Source organism: Phocoena phocoena, chromosome 6, assembly GCF_963924675.1.
Source record: "Phocoena phocoena chromosome 6, mPhoPho1.1, whole genome shotgun sequence".
NCBI classification, from domain to species: domain Eukaryota; kingdom Metazoa; phylum Chordata; class Mammalia; order Artiodactyla; family Phocoenidae; genus Phocoena; species Phocoena phocoena.
This window is the reverse complement of record NC_089224.1, coordinates 96,217,760-96,245,730: the sequence shown is the minus strand read 5'-3', so window position 1 is coordinate 96,245,730 and position 27,971 is coordinate 96,217,760. Positions and strand designations below refer to the sequence as shown.

Below are 27,971 nucleotides of genomic sequence, written 5' to 3'. Positions count from 1 at the left end.
TGGGTCGGCCTGCCCCCCCGCGTGGAGACGCTGAGGGAGGGCCAGTCACTCTTCCAGTGGCCCGTTAGCCGGCAGCTGGGCCAGGGCTTAGAAGGAGGTCGGGGATTGGGACATTGGCGAGCCCAGTGGCCTTCTTTTCCGCATTTGAAGCAGGCCCCCGGCGGGGTTGCCTTTTGCGGACCCTGTGGATGCTGTGATCCATGGGAGATGGCCGGCCTTAGGGTGGCTACAAGAGCTTGGGTTTGGAGGGCTACCTTCTGGTGCATCCGAGCCTGTCGGCTGGATTCTGCCAAATCCTCACGACCATTATAGACTTTAAAGGCCATTTTTACCAGATCTCGAATAGGGGTTTGAGGGCCGTCTTCTGCCCGTTTTAATTTCTTTCCGATGTCCAGGGCTGATTGGGTGATAAAATGGGTGGCTAGGACTGCTGCCCCTGCCGGGGTGTCGGGATCCAGCCGGGTGTAGAGAGTTAAGGCCTCTGTAAGGCGATTGAGAAAGATAGCTGGATTTTCGTTAGGTTCTTGGGTTATCTCTTTTAGTTTTTCAAAATTGACCACCCTATGAGTGGCAGCCTGCATGCCAGCCAGGAGGCACTGGATCATGAGGTCGCGTTTACGACGGCCATCTTGGCCATCCTGGTAAGTCCAGCCTGGATCGGTGCCAGGTACGTCAGTCGCTCCGACAGGCATGGAGTTGTCAGTAAGGTGAACCTGATCTGCATGGTTTCGGGCAGCAGTTTGAATTCTTTCCCTTTCGTCAGGGGTTAAGGTAGAGGACAGAACCACAAAGATATCGTGCCAGGTTAGATCGTAAGCTTGAGATAGGTAGCGAAATTCTTTGATGTAGTGGGAGGAGTCGGCAGAGAAGGAGCCTAATCGTTTTTCAATTTGAGGGAGGTCCTGGAGAGAGAGAAAGGGGCATGGACTCTGACCAGTCCTTCCGCTCCTGCTACCTCCCTCAGAGGGCAGAGGAGATTTGCATCTTGGGAGTCGTGAGAGCGTGTATGTGCACTGATTGGCGAAGCAAGGGGCGTGGGAGGAGAAACCGTTGAGGGAGGCGGGGGAGCGGTTGGAGGGGCCAGGGAGGGTTCGGGAGGAGGAGGGACCGCTTCAGTGTAGGGTGGAGGTTAGAGAGGAATTCTGAAGCGGGGAGTGGTAAAAGATTCGGGAGGGTCGGTTAGTGGGGAGGAATCCAAGGGGATTGAGGTTTTGGATGGAGGATTTGAGAGGTAAAACAATTGACGCAAAGGGAGGGGCGGGAGCGCAAATACCAGAAGGCCTGAACATTGGGGACCTCGGACCATTTGCCCGTCCTGCAGCAGTAATTATCTAGATCACGGAGGATGTTAAAGTCGAAAGTCCCTTCAGGATTGATTGTCTAGAGGATACTGTGGCCAGGCCACAGTGGTATAGAAAATAAGCCGTCGGCAACGGAGATCTTGGGAAAAACCGAGGGCTGTAAAATTGGCTAGGAGGCACCCCAGGGGCGTCTTAGGATCTGGTTTCGATTGTGAGGTTCCCATGACCCCCAGTCTGTCCCTGAGTGAATGGAGAGGGAGAGAGGCGTCCCTGGTCTCAAGTCTCCAATTCACAGCAGGTCAGAGAGTGGTCAGGCAATTGGAACGTCTCCACAGTTGCCCGAGGCCTGGGAAGAGGACGGAGGAATGTCTGACACGGCCGCGATTAAGGACAAGGGAGTCCGGTGGGCAGAGACTCTGGGAGTCGGAGGGAACAAGGGACGGGGACTTACCCCATTTTCTGCCGGATCGGGTGTATGAGCAGAGGTTCCCTGGTTGTCTCCTGGGGGAGGGGAGGAGCGGCCCGCACCGTAACCCGCGGGGCTTGGTACCCCTCCCGGATTTCGGCACCAAATGTAAGGTCGGATCTCAACAAACGGCACCGCGAAACAGAGGAAAGCTTCAAGTGAGCTTTATTAGGGAGCGCTCCTGGGCGAGGTTCACTGGTCCGAGAGAAAGGGGCCAGAGAAGCCGCACCCGGGCGAGCGTTGGGCAAGATTTTATAGGGGAAGAAGGGAAAGGGGTGTGGTGAATCTGGGAGGGCGCAGGGTATTCCTTATTTGGTGGTCTTTTCGGGTATCCTGGGGGGCCCTTGGTCCTGCCCCTCGAAAGGTGGGAAGTCTGGGCTGGGTTCAAAGTCCCCAGGTCAGTTCCTGGAACTGGGTGGTCCGGAATGTCTCCAGGGCAGTTTCTGGAACTGGGTGGTCCGGAGAGTTTCGGTCTGATGCAACCTGTGAATCTGATTGTGTTCCCCTGCCTCGGGCCAGTTGGCCTTACACACTCGTTGCCAAGATGTCATAAACAATGAACAGTTTGGGGAATTTTGTTTCCTTACTACCACCTCATGTCCCTGGGAGTATTTAAGAACAGAAGTTCTCAGATATCAAGCATAGGTCACATTGATAAAAGAGGTGAGGAAGAGTTCAAGCTTCTTCTTCAATAGCAGAGCCCTTTGTTTGAACACAATCTTACAGGTATCCACAATTTATGAAATTGTTAAGACTGGAGGTGCTCTTTTTAAAGCCTATGCAAGACGTCAGGGCCCTTTCTGTTCAGCTTTTCCTTAACCCCCCCGGGGTGGTCTTTACATGGCAATCAGTTTTGGCAGGGGGGAAAACTGAGGTCAGAGAAGGGAAAATGACTACAGACTCCAGTGAGAAAGCCATGGGACTTTAGGGTCTCTGAAGACTCACTCCAAACTCCAGAACCCTGGATGCCTTCCAGGCCAATAGTCTGGAGGTGGTTCTTTTCATCCTATTTGGAACAACACAAAATCTAAAGAAGCAGCTATGAATCTTGATACCAGAGGCACACCCAATCCTGGCCACTGTCAGCAAGGGAGATGGGGACTGTTGCTTCTCTCTAAAGAATTAAGACTCCAGCTGCAAGGTTTTGACTCAAGGAATCAGCAGATGAATCTCAAGATCACCTCCTGTATTAGAAGCCATCATTCTGCACACAGGCGTCATTGTCCACATGCATCAAAGCGGCAGGAACAGAAGCCCTTCTAAGATCTGTCTGACGTCTGACAGAGGGAGATTTGAGACACTCCCGGGAGCCCTTCCATCCCACAGCTCTCAGTGCCTCGCGCTGATGCTCTCAATCTCATGCCTATCCTGAATTCATAACGAAATCACAAACCATGCACCAGCAAAAAGAAGGCATCTTTTCTATATTTCAGTACAAGCCACGGAGGAAAGGGATAAAAAGGACTGAGACAGAATGAGACAGGCCCTGGCTCTAGTTAACAAACTTCTGGGGTTTAAGCTGAGTATGCTCGAGTAATAAGCAAATGAAATAGCTATTTCTCCACTTTCCTCGGGGGCAACATTATATGACATTGCTTGCTCTCTTCTGAAAGCAGATATAGAAATATGTTTTGAATTAGTGCATCTCGGAACTGGCAAGTCACTATTTAAAGGGACACAAGCTGTGTAGGATGGAAGAACAAGATCTCGTGCATCGTACAGGGAACCAGCACGAGGATCCAGTATTCCCTGTGGCCCTCTGAGACTCACACAGGCAAGTCTCTTTCCTCTTCCAGGCCACAGGATTCCCGGGAATTTAAAGGTGGGGAAAGATCAAAAAGAGGATCAGAAAGACCTGTCTCAGGCCTGCAGAATTCAATCCCTTGGAAGGTGGCCTACTTTGGTGCTCCTGACCTTGACTCTGAAAAGCCTGCAGGATCTGCAGTTGCCAAGGAATTGGATCTAATTTTCCTTTCATTTAAGCTGAGAAAGCAAACAAAGCATTTACTTTGTGTTGAAGATTCTGGAGAATTGCCAGGATCACTTTCATTTCTACAACAGAAGGAAAATGAAGAGAATTGTTCATCCTAACACCATCAGAACCAATTGAGGTTTTTTTTTCCCATCTTTGAGGGAAAACATGATTAGACTTACCAGTAAATCTCTTGCATCAACAATTATGAAATTTAGAATCATTGTTAATGTTCACATTAATAATGTTTAATTTTCATACTAGCCATCATTTTATGATATAAACATTTAAGCATTATTTTGAAAGCATTTGAAACAACAAATGAAAAAGAATCTTCAATATATATAACTGAAAACTAAGCTACCAAATTTATTAGCACTAGAGAATTTTCATCTTCTTAAAAAATACTATTTCCAGGGCTTCCCTGGTGGTGTAGTGGTTGAGAATCTGCCTGCTAATGCAGGGGACACGGGTTCGAGCCCTGGTCTGGGAGGACCCCACATGCCGCGGAGCAACTGGGCCCGTGAGCCACAACTACTGAGCCTGTGCGTCTGGAGCCTGTGCTCCGCAACAAGAGAGGCCGCGAAAGTGGGAGGCCCACGCACCGCGATGAAGAGTGGCCCCCGCTTGCCGCAACTAGAGAAAGCCCTCGCACAGAAACGAAGACCCAACACAGCCAAAATTAAAATAAATTAATTAATAAACTCCTACCCCCAACATCTAAAAAATAGTAATAATAATATTATTTCCAGGAGCTCAAACAACCATAAAGACTGGGAGAAAAATGTATTCTTTAAAACTTCTTTTTTCTTTTAAGCCTTTTCTCTTGCTGAGAAGTACTATAGTGCTCAGAAGTTGCCTAAGAGAAGCTTGTATATATGGTGTTTCTTCCTGACTTGACAGAGGCAGGACTGAAACTGAGGCCCCTTGCTTCCCAGTTCAGTTCTCAGGCCACGACACAACAGTCTTCATGTTATGAATTAGTTCTCTCTGAAAAGGCTTCTCATCTCCAAAATAGACTCTTCCCAACCACTCGGTAAAGCTTGCGAAGCCTTTCATAATTACTCACTCAGAAGCAAAGATTCCCCAGCACAGAAGCAAGTCACAACATAAATACCCCATAGCCTGGGTCTGTGCCAAAGCTGCAGACCCCATGTGCCATGGGCAGTCCCCGAGCCCAAAGCTGCTCACCCCAGAGAGCATTAGAGGCTTAGGAAACCACCCTCTAGTGCCTCTTTTCCCGTGTATTGGACACAGTGACTAGAACTTCCTACCCTTGTCTGCCTTTTTTTCTCTCCCTCTTTCCATCTATCCCTCCATCCATTCAGTCATCCATCTGTAGTAGACTGGATCCATTAAGGCCCCAGTTCTCATCCCGCCCTGTACCAATGCCTTTGCCATGTCACAGTTAAGTGACCTCCCACTCTTATCTCTGGGTCCAGCCATGGCACTTGCTTTGGCCAATGGGGGTGTTAGCAGATATGACACAAGCAGAGGCAAGAAAAATTACCTGCATGTTTCTACTCATCATTTGTGGCCTCTTCCATTGGCATAGGCTAGCTTGGTAGGATATAACAGGCATGTGAAGCAGAGTCAAGTCACCCCAGTTGCCCAAGCCATGGCCACACTAGATCATCCAGTAGCCAGCCAATCTCCCAGACGTGTGGTCAGGCCCAGCCAAGTTCAGCAGAGCTGCCTAGCTGACCAGCCCAGACACATGAGCGATAAATAGGCATTGTCATAAGCCACCAAGGTTTTGTGGTTATTTGTTACTCAGCGTTATTTTGGCAATAAATTACTGTCATAAGATCCAACAACATTTACCAGTGTCTTCTATATCCTATGCTGAGTTCTGAGCCACAAGGAAAATTTAGTCATGGTCCTACCTCCTAGGGATCCCAATCTGCTGAAAGAGACACACGAACATCTTTTTCTTTATCTATGAGGATATTACCTCACCATCCCCCCGCAGAACTCCCAAGACCTAATTTCTATCTTCTTAACAACAAGAAAACTTAACTGGAGGCAGAATGAGGTAGTGGAGTATCAGTAAAGATAAGATCCAGAAGCAAATGAAATTTTTAAAAAAATAATTCAATCACATAAAAAGGCCAGGGATGGGCATTTCAGAGCTGCTATCACGTTCTGTGAAGTCAGGCACCCAGGATTCTGCTATCTGGATGTTCCCCCATCCTCAACACATGGCTTCCACCTCATAATCCAAGACAGCTGCTCAAGCTCCAGCCTTCACTTCCATATTACAACCAGTAAGATGGAGGAAGGACCAAGTAATATTTCCAGAAGACGCATAGGATACTACCACTTATTTGTCATTGGCCAGAACTTAGTCTCTTGACTACCTCTACTGCAAAGAAGACTGGAAAATAAATCGTTTTCCAGAGAGTTATATGCTCAGCCACAAATTGGAGGTTCTATTAATAAGGGAGAAGTAGAAGATGGAAATTGGGAAACAACTAGTAGTTTCTGCTGCAAGTCCAAACAGGTTTTGGATCAAACAGACCTAGATCCACATCATAGCTCAACCAGGACCTCAACTTACAAACTTGGGAAAATTCTTTCCTTCTTCAGGCCTCAGTGTTCCTACCTATACAATGGGGGCAAAGGAGAGAGTTGGTCTGCATGGCCTCTTAATCTCCTTCTGGCTCTTCCCTTTCCAGAATCATAGAATGAAGATTCTGAGTGGGTTAGCCTTCCATCAGAGATATACCTATTTATGAACCCAGGTGACATCTCCTCTTTAGTCTGAAAGCATTTAGTGAATAAAAGGAAAAATGCCAAATATAAACCTGTGTTGGATAGAGATCTACCTGAGCTCTCTCATTGCTACTTTTTGAGTTGCATAGAAGTGGCTGTCTCGGGAGCCCAGGAGGTCCTAAGGTTGATCTTAGCTACAACCCTAGTAGTGGTCAGAGAACAAAGATCAATTTACACCGCTCAACTCCCGCTCCTGACCCAGTGCAAGGAAGCTATGCGATCCAAAAAGATCTGTGAAGGGAGCAGTCAGATATTCAAAATCCAGCCAGGCGACATTTATGTGACCCTGTTTGGAGCGGGAATAGAGAACAAACATATTTTAATTTACCACCATCAAATTATATAGCCCATATGTGCACTTTATAAAGAGGAAATAAACCTTTGCTCAGAGTCTAATTAAATTCTTCTACAAGTCTTATAAAACCTTACAATTCTGTGATGAAAGAAACTACTTACTCCCTTCTAGGTTAGGATAATATTACGAGGCTTTCAAATCTTAAGAGTAAAAGTCTCTTCCATCTGATAGACATAAGAATCTCTTCTTCCAAAATAAGCCTAGGCCTATGGCTTTGTCTTTATCTACTTTGGAATCATTGTCATTGGATTTGCAGTCAAAATTGTTCTACTTTTATAAATCAGACTCATTTAGTTTACAACTCAGAAATCCTCTTCCTTTAAAATTTAAATATCTCTCTACTTGGAAGAAAAAAATTCAAAATGGCACCAAAGCCCAGGGCCAGGCGGAACGCTCCATCTGCCATGAAATTCATGGCTGCCTGAATTTTGTATGAAATGTATGAGTAACAAGAAAACAGCAACATTAGGTATTGAGTGTTTCCTCTGTACCTATTACTTTGAGTTCAATGTCTCAACAAATCCTTAAAAATTCCTGAGAGTTAGGTGTTCTGACCCCATTTAGAGGCATGAACACTGAAGCTCAGAGAAACCACATAACATATACAAGGTCATATTTCATCCTAGGTAGTTTCTCCCAAACAAAGCCCTTAGTACACTGCCTGGCACAGAGTTTCCACTCATGTTACTATTGTGCTAACTCCCCATAAAATGACTCTTGCCTATATTTAGGCAAGGTGGCCCCAGGGATCCTCTAACCCACAGCATCTAGCTGACTTCCATGGGAGAAGTCCATAAGTTCTCCTGTAGAACTCCGGCATCCCTGCCAAAGTCAAAGGATTTGTGTTATTGTACTAGTTTTTGAGAATGTTGGATTTCACGTTTTAGGGCTTTTTAAAACAATCTTAAGAAATAATCTCTTCCGTATGCCTGGGGAGTTGGCAAATTGTCTTGAAATCAGTTATAAGGCTAAGTGGAGAATCACCACGAAAAGGGTGGGACTCCAAATTGGTAGTTTCCAATCTTTCTTTACAAAGAGCAACCTCTAATTTATCCAGTTGAAGAGATGACTGATGGAGTTCAGGTGGCTGGATGTTAGAAATGGAAGACTTTCTGTACGTTGCACATGGATGTATTATCAATTCTAATGGTGCATCTTTGCCCATCAGTAGACCAGAGAAAATATTGGAAGAACGTATGTGGATACACCAGTAGATAAATCCAAATCCACTGATTTGTAAACCATGAATCTCTCTTTCTCAACTCATCTGTTAAATGTTTTTCTCTGTAAGACTTTGTCCTTTGTCTTGTAACATACTTCTTCTCTATCCCCCTATAGCTTGACACTGTGTATGTTTTCCTATATCCCCTCTGTTTACTTCTTTCAAGCATCGAGGCAACAATAAATATAGATTCTTACTCAAATCCAATTAAAGTATATTTATGTACCCTCCTCCACATGTATATGGCACTCTGCTGGGATTTGTAATATAAAGAGACATAATAAACAATATTGCTGTTCAAAGGTCAGGGAAAAAAAGGTGAGGTGTCAAGCTTCCCCCTTTATCGTTCAGTCAAGTTACACTATCCCCCTCTGGGTCAGGTAATATGATGGTGCCTTGTGAGCACAAAAGCTTACCAAGAGAGCACAGAGAGGTGGGTGGCTATATAAAGACAGCCTGGTGAGACACTGGGGAAGGCAAAGATGTTCTTCCAAAATACACACATGGTGCAGTCCAACAAGCAATTTCATAGATGCCCGTTCTTCTTGCCCTGGGAGAGGTGGGAATTATGGGTCCCATTTTAGAGATAAGCAAATGGGACTCAAAGAAGGGAAGTGATTTGCCGTGAATGGGAAAGGCAGAAGTCTGAATCCACATAGGGTAAGTAATTTTTTAGACCATGGACCTAGCAGATGACTTGGTGTAAGGGGAAAACATCCTTGAATGAATAGGGAAAGACCACAGTTTAACTCTGGATTACATGCTACCCTACACTGCCCATGGCTCCTTCTTTTCTTTCCACTGTTTCAAAAGAGGAGGGAGAAAAAACAAAATTCAGCACCAAGAGGGAGTTCCTGAGAAAGAGCCTACACTGTAGCATTGTCCTGTGGGCTGTGCTCAGGTGAGAGGGACTTGTAAAGGGACATGCCTTGCCTCTTTGGAAGCCAAGCCATTTTAGTTGCTGCCCAAGAAGTCCCAGAATGAAGCCCTCTGGTTCTGCTCCACAGCAAATAGTGTCACTGTGAAGTTTCACTGTAATAAAGAGATGATTCAGTAATTACTCAGAGAAGCCACAGCATTTCAGAGATGTTCTCCTGGACCACAGCATGTACGGTGATGCGAGCTTCGTCTTCCTGCCGCAGCCTTTGCATTTAGTGTCAGATCTGAGTAATAAGTGACATATTAAATGACTGGTGACAATGTTTACCCTTCCTTCCTCCCCACCGCCATCACACTCAAAAGTCAGCCAACATGACAAGATTTCAATACCAAAACCTTCACCGAGAACAGTGAAACTTTGATTCTCTCTGTTTTCCCACAAGTCTCAAATAGATACTGGAAAGTTTCTTTTCTTTGTCTCCAGTGTAATCGAAAAATATGTTTTTATTTAGAAGCAATCCAAAAGTCAAGCCTATTTTTAGAATGTGAGATTTCAGAGGAGTATTTTTCCAAAAGGTTCTTAAGTATCAATTATGTAAGAGCCACAAAAGGGTTTTATTTGCTACCATCACCCTGGGGCTTTGAAGGGAGTCTAGGGGTTAAGATTCCTGGAAATTGAGAAGCCTACATTTTTTGAAAGAATAAACCCAATTTTCAGCTCAAAAAGTACGGGCAAGAGATGAGTTTACAACTAAAATGATGCCCTGGGACTTCCCTAGTGGCGCAGTGGTTAAGAATCTGCCTGGCAATGCAGGGGACACAGGTTCGAGCCCTGGTCCGGGAAGATCCCATATGCCACGGAGCAACTAAGCCCGTGTGCCACAACTACTGAGCCTGCGCTCTCAAGCCCGCGAGCCACAACTACTGAGCCCAACCGCCGGAACTACTGAATCCCGCACGCCTAGAGCCTGTGGTCCGCAACAAGAGAAGCCACCTCAATGAGAAGCCCGCACACCACAACTAAGAGTGGCCCCCACTCACTGCAACTAGAGAAAGCCTGCGCGCAGCAACTAAGACCCAACACAGCCAATAATAAATAAATAAAATGATGCCCTTCCACAAGCTGCTTAGAAGAGAAACATAAATCTCTCTTAATATTTATTATATAGGTCATAGACATGATGTTGTATATCCAATCAGTATTTCCTAAACTGCATTTATTCATATAACATTGTTGGATCTGCCTAGTATCTCTACTATTATTCCCTTAATATTTTTCTTTAAACCATCTCATTATTTTACACTAAAACAAATGTACCACAAATGGAAAAGGTCAACATAAAAAAACAGAATGAAAACAAAATAATGTGCTGAAATCCTGGTATGATGCTGTCACCTGCAAAGACTCTGAGCCTGCAGGGCTATTTTCTTTTTGTTATCAAGGGAGATTGTCGACTTTCTGGAGGCATTACAGAGTGGGTAACACCTAGCAGAGACTTCTCCCCTTATGTAATTGAAAAGACTCAAAAGGGAGTTGCTCTCTCATATGATTCAATGCTATATAGTGTCATGTCCATGTTTGACCTTAAATCATTGCACTTCCCACTGGGGGACTGCGTCCCACACTTTGGGAAAATATGAATGCCTGTGCCTAGCAAACGTCCCAAGGCCTCTAACTGTCTGTGAGTTGAATGGGGGTTGGCTGATCTAAGCAGGACTTAGCTTGACTGCTTGCCTGGAGTGACTCTGATCTATGTCTCTCATTCTTCTTCTGGGACTAATGGGCTAATGGGGACATAGTCTGTCAGGGCAGAGGCAGAAGAGCAAGAGCCGAAGTGGCAACATGCTAGGAATTCTAATCTCAAAACTCTAATACTGTCCCTTTTGCCCACAAACCATTGACCAAAGCAAGTCACTTAGTCAAATCCAAAATCAAACACAGGGAAATACACTCTGCTTATGATGATGCCATGGAGAACGTACGACCATTGGCCGGGGTAAAGAATTGGGGCCAACAGTGCCATCTACCACACTCATTTGACCTTTCTGGAAACCTTCATTTGACTCTCTCTTACAATATCAAATGCAACATTCTCAGAAGTAAATTTTAGTTCTTACATTTATGGTCAACTGATTCTTGACAACAGTGCCAAGATCAAGACAATTCAATGCGGAAAGAATAGTCTTTTAAACAAATGGTGCTGGGACCACTAGACATCCACATGCAAAACAATGAAGTTGGGACTCCTACTTTAATACTAACTCAAAATGGACCAAAAACCTACATGTAAGAGTTAAAACTATAAAATCTTAGAAGAAAATATGGTAGTAAATCTTCATGACCTTGGGTTAGGTGGTTGATTTGTTAGATATGACATCAAAAACACAAGCAACAAAAGAAAAAATGTTAAGTGAACTTCATCAAAATTAAAAACTTTTGTGCTTCAAAGGACACCAGCAAGAACGTGAAAAGACACATTGAGAATGCAAGAAAAACAGAATGCGAGAAATATTTGCAAACCATATATCTGATAACGGTCTAATATCCAGAATACATAAAGAACTCTTAAAATTCAACCATAAAAAGACAGTCCAATTTTTAAATGGGCAAAGGAGCTTAACAGACATTTCTCCAATCAAGGTATACAAATGGCCAATAAATACATGCAAAGATGCTCAATATCATTAGTCATTAGGAAAATACAGATCTAAACCACAATGAGATACTATTCACACTCACTAAGATGGTTAAAGTAAAAAAGACAGACAATAACAAGTGTTGTTGAGGATATAAAGCAAATGAAACCCTCATACATTGCTGAGGGTAGTGCCACCTTGGAAACAGTCCGGCAATTTCTGAAAAGTTAAAATTGAGCTACTATCTGACTCAGCAAATTCATTTCCAGGTATATATACCCAAGATAAAAGAAAACACATGTCCATAAGAAAACTGGGACACAAATATTCATAGCAGTATTTTTTGAGCCAAGAAGTGAAGAGAACCTAAATATCCATCAATAGATGAACAAAATGTGGTCTATCCATACAATGGAATATTATTTGGCAACACAAAGGAATGAAGAACTGATATATGGTACAACCTGGAGGCACCTTGAAAAAGTAAATCATATTGTATGATTTAATTTATATGAAATGTCCAGAAGAGGCAAATCCATAGAGACAGAAAGCAGATTAGTGGTTGCCAGGGGCTGGAAGGAAGGGGGAATGGAGAGTGACTGCTAATGGACATGGAGTTTCCTTTTGGGGTGATGCAAATATTCAGGAATTAAACAGTGTTGCACAATTCTATGAATATACTAAAAACTACTGACGTGTACACCTTAGAAGTATAAATTTTATGGCATATAAGTTATATTTCAATAAGCTATCATTTTAAAAACTGAATTTTCAAAACAATCCAGTTAGAAAGTGGGCAAAAGACATGAAGAGACGTTTCACCAAAGAGGATGTATGAGTGACTAATAAGCATGTAAAAAGATGTTCAGAGCTTCCCTGGTGGCGCAGTGGTTGAGAATCTGCCTGCAATGCAGGGGACACGGGTTCGAGCCCTGGTCTGGGAGGATCCCACATGCCGCGGAGCAACTAGGCCCGTGAGCCACAACTACTGAGCCTGCGCGTCTGGAGCCTGTGCTCCGCAACAAGCGAGGCTACAACAGTGAGAGGCCCGCGCACCGCGATGAAGAGTGGCCCCCGCTCACCGCAACTAGAGAAAGCCCTCGCACTGAAACAAAGACCCAACACAGCAAAAATAAATTAATTAATAAACTCCTACCCCCAACATCTTTAAAAAAAAAAAGATGTTCAACACTAGTAGCTATTAGGAAAATGCACATTAAAATCACAATGAGATACCAACACACACCTATTAGAATGACTAAAATAAAAAACAGTGAAAAAAACACTGGAGAAGAGGAGAGTTGCTGGTGGAAATCTAAAATGGCACAGTCCCTCTGGAAAATAACCTGGTCAACAGCACAGCCCATTCACAATTCCCGAGAAATAAAAATAGAATCTGGGTAATAAAATAAAGTCTAACCTTTTTTTTCTTTTTCTTTGTGTCCCGTCTAGCTTCACTTTCTCACAGGACACCATGGGCAGAGAAATCCACCCGGCACTTCAGACCAGAGTTCCTAGTGCGAAAGGGCTTCGCCCGACACTGCAACTCGGGTCCGTGCAGAAGCGCGGCACGACACTGCAATTCAAGATGGCTGCAGCAGGCCGCGGGCAGAGAGGCTGCACCCGGCACTGTGATCTGCAGCGTGAGTAGCGTAACTGCGCGAGACCCAGGAGAACTCCGGCCCCGCCCCCCGCTGAAGAGACCCCCCCCCCACTACAAAGCAGCCCCGCCCTGATGGCCTGGGGACGGGGAGCGGGAGCTGGCACCTCTGCGTTCTTTGATCAAAGAATAAAACTGGGGCTTCCCTGGTGGCGCAGTGGTTGGGAGTCCGCCGGCCGATGCTGGGGACGCGGGTTAGTGCCCCGGTCCGGGAGGATCCCTCATGCCGCGGAGCGGCTGGGCCCGTGAGCCATGGCCGCTGAGCCTGCGCGTCTGGAGCCTGTGCTCCACAGCGGGAGAGGCCGCAGCGGTGAGAGGCCCGCCTACCGCAAAAAAAAAAAAAAAAAGAATAAAACTTTCCTTTGCTTCTGAACCCAGGTCAGTCTAGTTATATTGGCGCGAGCGACACTAGGCAGGAAGACCCCTGTTGGGGACCAACTTGGAAGGGCTGGTAACAATTTGGCATTTTCTTTTAGAACTAAAAATGGGTTTACCATACAATCTAGAAATTGTACTCTTGGGCATTTACCCCACAGAAGTGAAAACTTATCTTCACCCAGAAACTAGTACATGAATGTTCAGAGTAGCTTTATTTATTTTTCCATAAATTTATTTATTTCATCTTTGGCTGCTTTGGGTCTTTGTTGCTGCGCACTGGTTTTTCTCTAGCTGCAGAGAGCGAGGGCTACTCTTCATTGGGGTGCACGGGCTTCTCACTGCGGTGGCTTCTCTTGTTGTGGAGCACGGGCTCTAGGCGCGCGGGGTTCAGTAGCTGTGGCTCGCGGGCTCTAGAGCACAGGTTCAGTAGTTGTGGTGCACGGGCTTAGCTGCTCCGTGGCATGTGGGATCTTCCCAGACCAGGGCTCAAACCTGTGTCCCCTGCATTGGCAGGCGGATTCTTAACTACTGTGCCACCAGGGAAGCCCGCAGAGTAGCTTTCTTTGTAATGGCCAAAAACTAGAAACCATTCAAATATCTTTCACTGGATGACTGGTTAAACAAACTGTGGTACATGCATACTGTGGATTATGAGTCAGCAATGAAAAGGAATAAACTATTGATACATGCTAGAACTTGGATTAATCTCAAGGAAATTATGCTGAGTGAAAAAAAAAACTCAAAATGAGGGGCTTCGGAGTGGCCCCACATGCCTCGGAGTGGCTGGGCCCGTGAGCCATGGCCGCTGAGCCTGCGTGTCCGGAGCCTGTGCTCCGCAATGGGAGAGGCCACAACAGTGAGAGGCCCGCGTACCTCAAAAAAAGAAAAAAAAACTCAAAAAGATACATTTTTTTGAGTTTTTTGAAAAAAAACTCAAAAAGATACAAAAAGATACATGTTTCCATTTGTGAACATTCATGAAATGCCATAATTATAGAAATGGGAAACAGATGAGTGGCTTCCAGGAGTTAGAGATGGTGGGGAAAGGGGGTGGTGTGGCTATAATGAAGTAGCACATAAGGAACTTTGTGGTGATGGTAGTTAAGTGTCTTGGTTATGGTGGCAGTTACATGAAGCCACGTGTGATAAAACTGCGTGCAGCTACACACATACACACATATGAGTACGTACGAAACTGGTGAATGGTCGAATGAGCTTAGTGGATTGCACCAATGTTAATTTTCCGGTTGTGATATCATTAGTGATACAAGACGCTAACATTGGGGGAGACTGGGTAAAGGATTCATAGAAACTCTGCACTTGAAGTTGAGACACAGATGTAGAGAACAAACATGGACACAAAGGGGAGAAAGCTGCGGGGGGCGGGGGTGTGTTTGTGTGATGAATTGGGCGATTGGGATTGACATGTATACACTGATGTGTATAAAACTGATGACTAATAAGAACCTGCTGTATAAAAATATTAAAAAAATTTAAAAAAACCACATTTCTTTGCAACTTCCTGTGAATTTGTAATTATTTCAAAATAAAGTTGTTTCAAAAAACAAAATACCTAAATTTATCCTTATCCAAAATGTACTCTTCCTGAATTCTCTAATTTCACATCCACAGGTATGAAAGCATCAGCCCAGACTCACCCTTCACTCTCAGTATCAAATAATAATAGTAACAGGCCACATTTATTGAATGCTTCTCTACCAGGTACTACAGTCAGCCCTCCACATCCGAGGGCTTCACATCCACAGATTCGACCAACCACAACAGAAAATACTCGGAGAAAAAAAAAATTCCAGAAAGTTCTAAAAAGCAAAATTTGAATTTGCACCTCTCCAGCAACTATTTACATGGCATTTACATTGTATTAGGTATTATAAGTAATCTAGAGATGATTTAAAGTATACAGGAGGATGTGCTTAGGTTACATGCAAATACTACACCATTTTATATAAACGACTTGAGCATCCTCAGATTTGGTATCCTTGGGGGTCCAATTCCCCCAGCAGATACTGAGGGACAACTATACACTTATGACATTCCATGGCTGGTCTAATGTATTCCTCACATCAACGCTATTATAATTCCCATTTTAAAGGTAAGGAAACTGAGGATTAGAGGGGTAAATGACCTTGGCCAACGTCATACAGCAAGTTACCACAGCAGGTTTCTCATGCAGGCAGCCCAACTCCAGAGCCCATACACTCTGGAATCACCAGATTCAAAATCCACCCACTTACCTTAGGCCAGTGCCTTAGTTCATTATTCTCTACCTGGACCAGGGATTAGTGCAGGAACCTGCTAACTAGACTCCTACCCCAGATCTAAGCTTGAATGGTAAACCACCCCAAACAGAAGACAATCTCCCAATTTCCCCACGCAAAGATTTCTTTTTAAGTATTTTGGCCAACCTGAATATATAAGTGTTTTGTGCTATAGGTGAAACGACCAAACATCTATTTACAAGGATTCAATACAGGATGTGTGTATACAATGGCATACTATATATTATAAAATATATTAATTTAGAAATACCGCTATCCTCATTCTCCCATCTTCTGAAACAATTTCATTCAAATGCTTCTCACATACCTCTAACATCAGTATCTTTACAATTTTCATCTAACACAGGTTTCCAGAGTATATTTTCATTTCTAAGTTATTTGAAAAATAGTCCTATTGAATCCATATATAATACTGTCCCTGAAAAGCTAAAAAATACATTTATACAGCATCAAGAAAAGTTAGGTTTTTAAAATTTGTTCTGTAGGTCAGTAGTTTTCAATGCTGGCTGCAAGTTAAAAATCATACTGTATTATAAACTTCAAAGTTGCTAAGAGGCTACATCTTAATTGTTCTCAACACAAAAAAGAAATAATTATGTGATGCAATAAAGGTGTTAGCTAACACTACTATTGCATAATAATCATACTGCAATATATAAATGTATCATACCAACACACTGTACATCTCAAACTTATACAACGTTATATGTCAATTATATCTCAATTTTTTAAAAGTGTGATGGGGGAAAATCATCTGGGGAGCTTTCCAAAACTACCAATGCCCAGAAATAGTGATTTTACTGACCTATAGAGTGGGCACTGAGCGTGGCTTTTCTTTTGTGGTACGCGGGCCTCACACAGTGTGGCTCTCCCGTCGCGGAGCACAGGCTCCGGACGCGCAGGCTCAGCGGCCATGGCTCACGGGCCCAGCTGCTCCGCGGCACGTGGGATCTTCCCGGACCGGGGCACGAACCCGTGTCCCCTGCATCGGCAGGCGGACTCTCAACCACTGCGCCACCAGGGAAGCCCAGAGTGTGGCATTTTTAAATGTTCCTCCCTAAGGGCAGCCTTTGCAGAGAATCACTGCTTGTGTGTGTAATTAGCCATCTCCACAATGTAACTTAGTAGTTCTCAGTCTTGATTACGTGTAAGAATCACCTGGAAAGCTTTGTCAAACTCCTGATGCCCAGGCTTCACCCACTGCTATCCCCAAGGATTCTAATTTATCTGGAGTGAGGCCTGAGGGTATTCCTATGTTTTAAAAAACATCTCAGATGAATCTCACTTGCAGCCAGAATTGAGAACCTTCAATATTACCACTTAGGAGTACTTCTTTACAACTGAGGTTTAAAAGACTGTTTTAACCACTATCGAATACTTAGTATGGCTTAGGTCACACAGATGAATTGCTCTGTAACCATGGTAACAGATAATCACCAGAACTTGTTTAAACACATTTCATCTGTTAATAAACTTTTATCTTGATGACATTCTCCTGAAAGTAACCACCTGAACCCCCAATCGACCCCTCCAACGGAACATCCAAAACTGTGCTGAAGTTTTGCTGGCTTCTGTTCCTTTTGTATCAGGTGACCTGTAGAAGCATCCAAAGATAGCACTGATTGAGAACATTTTAACCTAATTTGGCTTCCCCAAATAGAAATTGGTTGTCCTAAATAAAGGAACTGAGCGTTCCCCAAAGGTGAGAGATTTTGTCAGGACTCAATTTTCCAGAAAGACAGATTGGGAAGAGAATGCCACTTTATATTTGCACATATCATTAATAACAACCATTTCTTGAATGTTTACTATACCTAGGCACCGTGTTAAATGTTTACCTGACCTCATTTAATCCTAAAAATATCATTTAAAATTAAATAATTATTCCCACTTTTTAAAAATAAATTTATTTATTTTTAATTTCGGCTGCGTTGGGTCTTCGTTGCTGCGTGCAGGCTTTCTCTAGTTGCAGCGAGTGGGGGCTCCTCTTGTTGCGGAGCACAGGCTCTAGGCGCGCGTGGGCTTTAGTTGTGGCATGTGGGCTCAGTAGCTGTGGCTCATGGGCTGCAGAGCGCAGGCTCCATAGCTGTAGCGCCCGAGCTTAGCTGCTCCGCAGCATGTGGGATCTTCCCGGACCAGGGGTTGAACCCGTGTCCCCTGCATTGGCAGGTGGATTCTTAACCACTGTGCTACCAGGGAAGTCCCATTATTCCCACTTTAAAGAGGAAGAAACCAAGACATGACGTCTATTTGCCTAAGGTTACCACCCTGCTGGCTACAGAATGTGGACCAAGGTCTTCTGCATCCAGTGCTATACCGCCCCCTTCTGGCCCAGCCATCCTCAAGATGCTTCCACCAGAGGCACCAGGACTTCCATTCCAGTGCCCCAAAGGACAGCATGGCATTGTGGACAGAGGGAAGGACCACTAGAGAGAGGATCAGCAGACATCCTCCCTCCTCCCTGCATTTGCGGTCAGTCCAAACCCCTCTGCCCCCAACATTATGTGGTTCCCAGGCCCTGTGACATCACAGATAGTTCCATCTCTGCTCTGCCAGCTGCAGGTGAGTGAGGCTCAAAAGTTAGACCTGAGAGCAGGAGGGATATTGTTTCATACTTAAAGGGACAATGTCTCCATCACTCCTGGGCACCTTTTCACTTTGCTCCAGGAAGCAGACACCATCCCTCTTACCATGACCCCACTGTTTCTCTCTCTGGATCCCAGTCTCCCCACCTGTGCCGAATGACCCCTAAGGGCTCCTCCAGCTCTGGAAGTCTTCCTGTTTGACCTCATTGATCTTTCTTGCTCTGGTCGAAGTTCTGTGGGGTCACTGGAGACCTGAAGTTCACAGCCCACTGGGGGTGACCCAAGGGCCCTGTTCTTTGGCTCCTGCTTCCACCTAGAGGAGGGCGCTGGTAGTGCAAGAAACACCACACCCACCCTGCCCTAACCAAAATCGACTCCACATTTTCATCAGCATTAGCATTTACATTTATTGAGCCTTTACAATGTGCCAGACAGCTGTGCTAAGTACTTTCCATCATTATTTATGTGAGGATTATTTAATCCTCACAACCACATTCTAGGGTAGATACTATTATCATTCCCATTTTACAGATAAGAAAACAAAAGTCCAGGAAAGTTAAATTTCATAGCTAATAAATTGTAAATCCTTAGGAATTATACCCCAAAGAACGTGCTTGTAATTGCTACAGTGTTAAGATCCTTTCCATTTCTGAAAGGGTTCAAAAGTTCAAAACTCTTGGCTACCAACATTTAGAGGAGAAAGTGGTTCTACTCCCCTCTGTTTCTTGGGAAATTGCTGGGGAGTAAAGATATGAAAAGCATCAGTGCTAGATTCAGATAAACTTATATTTGAAAATATCTGCTGAGCTGCTATTACAGAATGATCTCCAAGATGCTGCGTACGTATAAGCTGCTTTAGCAGAAGAGACCTCCACTCAACGTGTGGAACAAAAACTGAATTTATTTCTCATTAAACAAGAGAGAACTATGCTCTGGTGACAAAGTCTCTGAACAAAGCTAGTGGCTAATATTTAAGGGGTTTGTGGAGGCACTGAGTTCGTGGACAGGTGGTATTTCAGAGGTGAGAGTGCTTAGGAGTGGTAGACCATAGGCCATGAAGTACTGTCTGTGGATGTTACTTTCAGCAGAATGGTCATCAAGAGAAAAGTTCATTAACAGAGTAAACGGGTTTAAACAGGTGCTGGTGATTATCTGTTACCATGGTTACAGAGCGATCAGTCTTCGCTTAGGAGTGTGGGAACTCCTTTTTTATTCTCAGTCTCCCCCTTTTGGCCCTCCCTCAAAGCCTCAGGAGAGACCCTCAGGGATTGTCAGGTCTTCACCACTGTTGTCCACTTTCCTTGAAGACACAGTTACAGTTTTCCACTTACAGAGATCTGATGTTCAGTTTGAGCATCAGCCAGCCTGATGTCTTCTTGTTTCTGTCTTTCAATCATCTGTGGAGCCAGAAGTTGAAACAGTTGCCGCATAAAAGTATTCCACTCTCTGGACAACAGCCAATGAATGACTGAGACAAACAATAATAATTAAAAGTACTTTTAAGAGAGTGTGGAAGGCAGTCTAGAATCATAACTATTTCTCAGGCATGACGGAAGAAGATAAATTTCAAATGATACACTGTGTCTACCTCAAATAGCTAGGTTGCCTTTTCTTTGGGCTTAGATATAGATTAACCTCACCTGTAGTATTAATCAAGGTACAGCATGAAGTGAAAGCAATGGTGCATAATCCCCTTGATTAGCCAAAATAAAATCCAAAGTTATTCTATTATCCATTATTACCTAAGAATTTTCAATTGGTCAGTTGTGCCCTAGGATGTGGGCTGTGTTGTGTACTATGTCAGTCAAGGTGAAGGAAAATGAGCCCTTTGTGTTGTCCACCTCCTTTGGAGGGCTCACTGTTCTCAGAAGTCTGGGATATTGATAACCCCATGAAGGATTTTTTTCCCTTCCAACACTGTGTAAGAAACATTGTCCACTGAGGGTGCCCGGGAGTTGCACATTTGGAAAGGCACACAGTCATCACAAAGAACAGTAGGTCTTAGTCCCAGTTGGCATTGAAGAGTCTGATTTCCCAGTAAGAAATAAACCATGTCAACAATCAAGCAGTATTACTGTCCACCTTTATCAATTTTCCTTGGGAGTTTAGAGGAAGAACAGGAGAGTGCTGAGTGCTAAGGTCTCCTTAGAGTGGTATCACTGGACAGATTTGGACAGTTGTCCTTTGGCCATTATGGAACATGAGTTCTTCCAATGGTCTTTCTGTTCAAAGTATATATATATATATATATATATACACACACACACACACACACACACACACACACACACGTCCTCATCCACAGGCTCCGTATTCTTTAAGAACAGAGGAACTTTTGGTCCAAGAGGGCTTAAAGTTATCTTGATTTCTAATTAATTTTTAGGACTATTTGAAAATAATCGGGAGATCAAAGTGGACATTTCTCATTCCAATTTATTGTGTCTAACTTCACTATTTCAGGTCTGAGTCCTCTGCAAGAAAAGAAGAAAAGGTTCCCTTAAGCTGTTGGTCTACCCCAGAACGTCCTGAAGTTTATTCAGTCTCCTACTGATTCATCTCGATTTTGTTTTCAATTCTGAATCTTCACCCAATCTACCCTTAAGAAAAAGATTTTACCTTTTGGAATAACTTTTGAAATAATTTTATGTGGTGCATTTTCTGTGTTTCTTAACTTCTCAAGCCCTTAATTTTTTGGAATTATGCATAGATGGGTTATTTAAATCTTCTGGTCTTTTCCATCCTGCTGCTTTTAAACATTTTGCTCCATTGTTGAAGGTTAACAATTAAGTTAACTAATTGATACAAATGTGGTAGTCTAGGGCAATAAGTAACAATAACAGAATCCTGAACTAGACAGCAACTTTCTGTTGTTACAAAATTTGAGATGATTTAAAATATTTCTCCTCAATTCAGCTCTCACCCAGGTTTTAAATTCAACCTCTCTGGATCCACCTTCTGGTACAGGAGTTTTAGGGGAATATTGTGCAATGTTTTGTTCTCTTTTCTAGAGAAATGCCCCATGAAGAAAGTTTATTTAGGTAGTTAGGGAAAGGAACAAGAGAAGTTTAAGTGGGTGGTAGAGATAAAGCTAGGTGGAGAGAGGGAGACATGCAATGCAAGTAGGTTTCAGGTTTGAGTAGTAGTAAGATTTTTTTTTCTTCTTTCTGGAGCGAGAGCATATCAATCAAAGAAGCCCTCTACTGACTGTTTGGTGTTTTTGTCTTCTCTCTCTTCTACCGCCCCTCTTAAATCTATTATTATTTTTTTTAATCTATTATTTTTGACACTGAAAGTTTGCCATAATGGCCATTGTAATTTTAAGTCATCTAGCAAAATTTTGCCATTAATTAAGATAAGCACATCAGAGTACATTCAGTGAAAGTATATATACAAAGCAAGAGTTTTTCCAGGGAAGAGGAAGCAACTTTAATGCAGCTGACACCATGACAAACAGGAAAGAATACACTACAGTTAGCCAAAACTTTGTACTATGCATGACATCTTGAATTCCTTGGCCAAGGAGAACCTAAAAGGCTTCATATGATCAATGTCCTAGAAATCACTAACTCCAAAATATAGGCTGAGAAAAGTGACTTTTCATTGCTTTACCAAGACAGACATGTGCTCATGAAGGTTTGGAGAGACCCAAGGCAAAATTTTAGCAATTTCCTTTTTACAAGCTGATCACCAATCTAACAGACCTCCAACCATTAGTTCCCAGGGCTGCCTGGTGGTGGAGGTAGGTCAGACTTATGTTTTCATTTCTTCCTTATGAAGCACTTCCTTCTACACTCAACATACATAAGGCAATCTAGAACAACACAAAAGCCCATGAAGCAAGAGTTTATATAAGTAGATGAAGACTGAAACTATAGCAAGCAGAAGAATCAGCGTATGAATGGCAAGGATATTTGCTAAATGGTGCATCTCCAAAACAAAAGATCTAATTGCCTTATATTAATTTCTATTTGCTTATAAATCCTAAGAAAATAGATTCATTAAAGAGAGCTCAGAGAAATATGTCACAGGTCAAATTATGATGAAAAACTCACTTGACAGCAGATCCAAAGGACTATTGGAGATTGAAGCTAAATGGGCCCAGAAAGTGCCCCTCTTGGTCCAAGGATCCCACACAATGGGGACATGGTATGTGTCTAGTCTGCTGGCTGTGTCTAGCCACAGTATATAAATTGTGCTATATTGAATAGCTTATGTGCAGGAAGTTAGAAATTTTGTATTAATTATTAAGAAGTCAAGGGTAAAAGAAACAGTAAGATCAGTTCGAAATCTACTGCCATAATTCAGGCAAGAGCTGATGGTGGCTTGGATGGTATGAGAGTAGAGAAAATGAAAGCAAATGCCCATGAGTGAGACAACTCACTCAGTGAGTTGGGTATTGTGAGAAGAATTTCCTACGAGGGGGTTTGCCACAGAAAGGGAAGGGAGAACAGGAAGCATTCAGAGATCTGGAAAAGGTGATACACAGTGAAAGGAGTTTGGGATGAAAACAAGGCCTTGTAATTCTGGACCACCCAAACTAGGAAGATCCTTGAAGACATCATCTAACCTAAGTTCCTCTTATTACTGATGAGAAGCCTGAGACACTGAGATAAGCATGGACTTACTCAAAGCCATACAGCAAGTTGGTGGCAGAACCAGGACCTACATCTATAAGACTGTGCTTCATCACCATGTTCTCATGGGACCTGGACCAGCTAGAATAGTTGGGAGCCAATGAGCTACATGAAGGGAAGGGAAAGGAAATACAATGACCACTGACTGGGCACTTTGTGTACCCATCACCACAGGGGTCACTTTTCGTATGTTTAAACCTTTACTTTTTGCAAAGTAGGCACTGCTTTTCCCATTTTCCACATGATAAAAGTGAGGCTCGAGAAGGTTAAGGAACCTACCCCTGGAAACGGGGTAGAAAACAGATCTGGTTAAAAGCCAAGCATGTTTACGCGGATTTCCGCATGGGCTGGGATTCTGCTGTAGTGGGATCCTACCTGGAGTGTGAGCACAGGTGAAGGACTGGCACTTTTCATGCATAGTCTTATGTTTATTTAGGAAACAGCCCTGCCCAGGGAACTGGGCTCAAATTCAAGATCGGTTGATTCAATAAGGCACCCCTGCAAGCAAAGCTGGAAGAATAGAGGCTTCAACTCCTTTCCATGGGTAAGAAAATTTTGTATAAAATAGGAATAGTGACCTTACGAGAGAGCAACCTAGGCTGAAGGGCTTGGGCCTGCTGGCCGTGGGGAGCTACAAGAGATCTGGGAGAGGGAAGTGTTATTATACCTTGGGAGAGGCTGACCCTGTAGGACCCCCATCACAGTAAATTTCCAACGGGGCATCTGGAATTCAGGCCCCAGAACCCAAGGCCCCATTCCTTTCTTTCATACAGCAGCCCCCACCGAAACCTGGCCTCGAAGATCTTCTGTATATGCTGCAAATGCTGTGAGGAAGCCAATGCCACAGATGACTCCAAGATCCCCAAACCCAAGAGCTTCAGCCATCAAAGCATGGTAGGCACCAGGCAAAAACACCCTGCCTGGCCTCTTGAGACCTCATTTTGCTCACCCCCTTTCCTGCTGAGATACCCTCAGATTTCCTTCAGCTTTTGATTGAATAATTCCAACCTAAAATGAGGTGAAGATTGGGTGGTTAAGTACCCAAATCAATAAACAATAGGGCTTCCCTGGTGGTGCAGTGGTTGAGAGTCCACCTGCCGATGCAGGGGACACAGGTTCGTGCCCCGGTCTGGGAAGATCCCACATGCCGCGAAGCGGCTGGGCCCGTGAGCCATGGCTGCTGAGCCTGCGCGTCCGGAGCCTGTGCTCCGCAACGGGAGAGGCCACAACAGTGAGAGGCCTGCGTACCTCTCAAAAAAAAAAAAAAAATTAATAAATAAACAATAGAGCTTAAAAATCTTGAAACTTAAAGTGTGATTCACGAAGCAGGAACATTGGCATCACCTGGGAGCTTGTTAAAGCTGCACTTTCAGACCCTACTCCAGTCCTACTGAGTCAGAACCTATGTTTTAACATGACCCACAGGGAAACCTGAACATACATCATAGTCTGAGAATCACTTGTCTAAAGACTATAAAGATAGCAGTTAAACTCTGCCTTTGGGGCTGGGGTTAGATCCAATCAGCTCTGCCACAGAATTGGGCAAGTCACTTACCCTTTCACTCTGAGCTTCAGTGTCCCTACCTGTAAAATGGGGATATCCATACTGTATTATTACTTTTCAGGATCACTGGGAGGATTAAATGAGGGAATATATAGAAGCACCAAGCACAGGGCTTGCACTAGGTAGGCATTCAACAAAGGTCAACAAATGGAAACTATGGTATATAGGTACTGGCCAGGATAGGATAGGCTCTGCTGCTAAAACAAATATGCCTTTAAATCTCAATCATTTAAATGAAACGAAAGTGTATTTCTTGCTCATGCAAAGTCTATTACACATCTATTTTCATCTTTAGTCAGAGCATCTGGAACACACAGTTTCCAAGGGCACCATGTATAACAGGAAAGAGAGAGAGAGAGAGAAGGCATCCTGACCTTCAGTTTGTAATTACATCCTTCTTGATGATCCAGGAAAAAAGGTCATAGTGGAGAAGACTGGGGGTCAAAATCAGCAATTTCAGACAGAGAAAAAAAAAAGCATTATTGTCAAGATCAGGCAAAGCTAGGACTGATAAACACGCAGTTGGGCGGTGAGTGGTGGGGTCAGGGAGGCTGGTCAGGCAGCTGGCACAGTCCTACTGAGAGACAGGACAGTTCAGTGGCAGGAAAAAAATTCTCATGGCATATTTTGCCAGCAATCCATAGCAGGGGCCTTTAAAATACTTCCCCTGAAAATAATTTCACGATAAAAACCAAGAAACTTAAAAATGTCAGTCCCTTTGTCCAAGATGATAATAATGATAATTACTGAGCCCCAATTACATGCAAGGCACTGTCGAGGCCCAAGGGACCCAGCTGTGATAGATAAGTCCCCTACTGTTTCAGAGCTTACACACTAGAAAAGTGATCTTATTTAATCTCTGTAATAACTCTAAGAAGTGGACCTGATTATCCAGAGTGGATATATCATTTTGCAGGTCTGAAAACACAGACAGAGAGAGGTGAAGCAATTTGTTCAAGGTATGCGGCTAGAAAAGGACAGTCGTTTATTACAGAATACAGCTTAGTCTGTTGACAAGATTGTATGTTATTCTTTTAAGAATCTAGGAGTATGTCAAAACAAAGCCTTCTATACAACAGTGGTCATCACAATGGTATTTACGGTAGTGAAATTTGAAAGCAGTCTAAACACCCAACAATAGAACATTGGTTAAATAAATCCTGAATTATCCATAAAATTCTTAAAATTTAGTGACGTGAGAAAAATGTTTGTGATACGTAAAAAGTGAAATGCATGCATAATATACAGGATGTGATGGACTATGTAGAAATGTACATATAGGCAAACCCTGGAGCTGTGATCATATCTGAGGGGAGGGGTGTTTGGGGCTTTTTTTCCTACTTCATATTCTTCAATATTTCCTAGCTTTTCTATAATGGGTATGCATTATATTTATAAACAGGAAAACAGTAAACTTTATATTTTAAAAAGAATACATATTTTGAATCCAGTGCCTGCTTATGAGGCAGAGAACTCCGAAGACTAGAGGACGCAGACTCAGGTACTCCCCACCCCACGATAATCACCACTGGTCCATGTGCCCTGCTCCAGTTGGCAAAACGCCTTCACCTCTGAGCCTCCCCACATGACCACGTGGAATTACCACTGCCAGGTCTGCAGAAGGATGAGCTTGATGGACAAAATCTCAAGCAAGATAATGAAGCGTCCCATGTGATTTGGGGAAACTCCCTGCTCCATCCAGAAAAGAGAACATCCTATTTCAGCAGCAGTGAGTTTGAGGGTGAGTTCCAAATTGGGGTCCTAACACTGACCAGGAACCTCTGGGGGAGGGGGCCTTGTCCTAATGATCAAACCCCAATTTGATATTGAGCTAAGTGGGGTGACAGGACTGCTCCCTTCAGGAAGCTGCAGTCACATTCTAGGACACACTGGACAGAGTCCAGGGGTCTAAGACCTGGCTGCAGAACCTTCTGAGCTGGGAATTACAGGAGGAACAGGAGGTCTGGGAAGAAAGAACACATATCCATACTTTCCTTCTAAGCCCTTGTGGCACTGTCTTATATGTGTATTGCATGTGATTGTTTGCTTCATGTCTGCTTCGGCCACCAGACGATAAGTTCCAGGAGGGCAGGGCCTACATCACTTTTGTTCCTCCAAACTCAACCAGGTACATGGCAAATAAACATGCCAGAAAATGCTTGTGGATTGAGCGTAGTCCAGTGGGGGGAGAAATGCCTCTGGTTCCTGGAGTGTAGCCACATCCAGAAAGAAGGAATGCAGCCCCATTGATGGGCACCCATACTGTACCCAGGTGATCTCACATAGCTCACAACCACCCTATTAGGCTGGCTGTTAAGAGGTAAGCGTCATCCAGCCCAGTCACCTCAGAATTCTCGTAACAGCTAAACCCTCCTGGCAAACAAAATTTCAAAGTCCAATTTCTATAAAAAATCTAAGGAGTCCTGCTCTACTTGAATTGGGGGTGAGGGTCTGGGAGCCCCCCTAGCTCCCCTCCCCCCCACAGGGCTCCATGGAGCATAGTTTAAAAATCCCCCTCTCGATGGACTTGAGGACACGGGGAGGGGGAAGGGTAAGCTGGGACTAAGTGAGAGAGTGGCATGGACATACATACACTACCAAACATAAAATAGATAGCTAGTGGGAAGCAGCCACATAGCACAGGGAGATCAGCTCGGTGCTTTGTGACCACCTAGAGGGATGGGATAGGGAGGGCGGGAGGGAGATGTAAGAGGGAGGAGATATGGGGATATATGTATAGCTGATTCACTTTGTTATACAGCAGAAACTAACACAACACTGTACAGCAATTATACTCCAATAAAGATGTTAAAAAAAAAATAAACCCACCTCTCACTGTGTAGAGAAGGCTTTGGCCCACAGTGGGAAGGGACTTTCCAAAGGCCCAGCAGAGAGTAATGTTAACGTCAGAACCATTATGGGCCCAATTCTTCTATTTTCCAGGCCACTGCACTTTGCAAGACACCCTGCTGTCATTGAATGCTCCAATGGGGTACCAATGCGTCCCAGGCCAGGATCCACGTGGCTCACACAGTATTCCAGAAACTGACAATGACCAGGGATGGCGGCGACCAGAACAGTCCACCCAGGCCCAGAGCAAAGCCTTCACTCAGTGTGATTTTTCCCTTTCTTCTTTCAGATGTGAATTCACATGTTTCCAAAAGAGGATTTCACAAGAGAAACCTAAGCCGCTACTCCCAGGATCACTGGCCGTAACAGCCATGCCTCACTGGGAAACCCTGA

At 43.9% G+C, this 27,971-nt stretch overlaps 1 protein-coding gene across 1 annotated transcript; it reads left to right on the top strand.

Moving 5' to 3' along the window:
- Positions 1–563: 563 nt before the first annotated feature.
- On the top strand, positions 564–27,971 carry TEX48 (testis expressed 48). The gene is given in 5 exon segments (XM_065879942.1): positions 564–641; positions 1,637–1,704; positions 23,938–24,053; positions 26,341–26,469; positions 27,868–27,971. Coding segments are annotated over 5 exon segments (495 nt in total).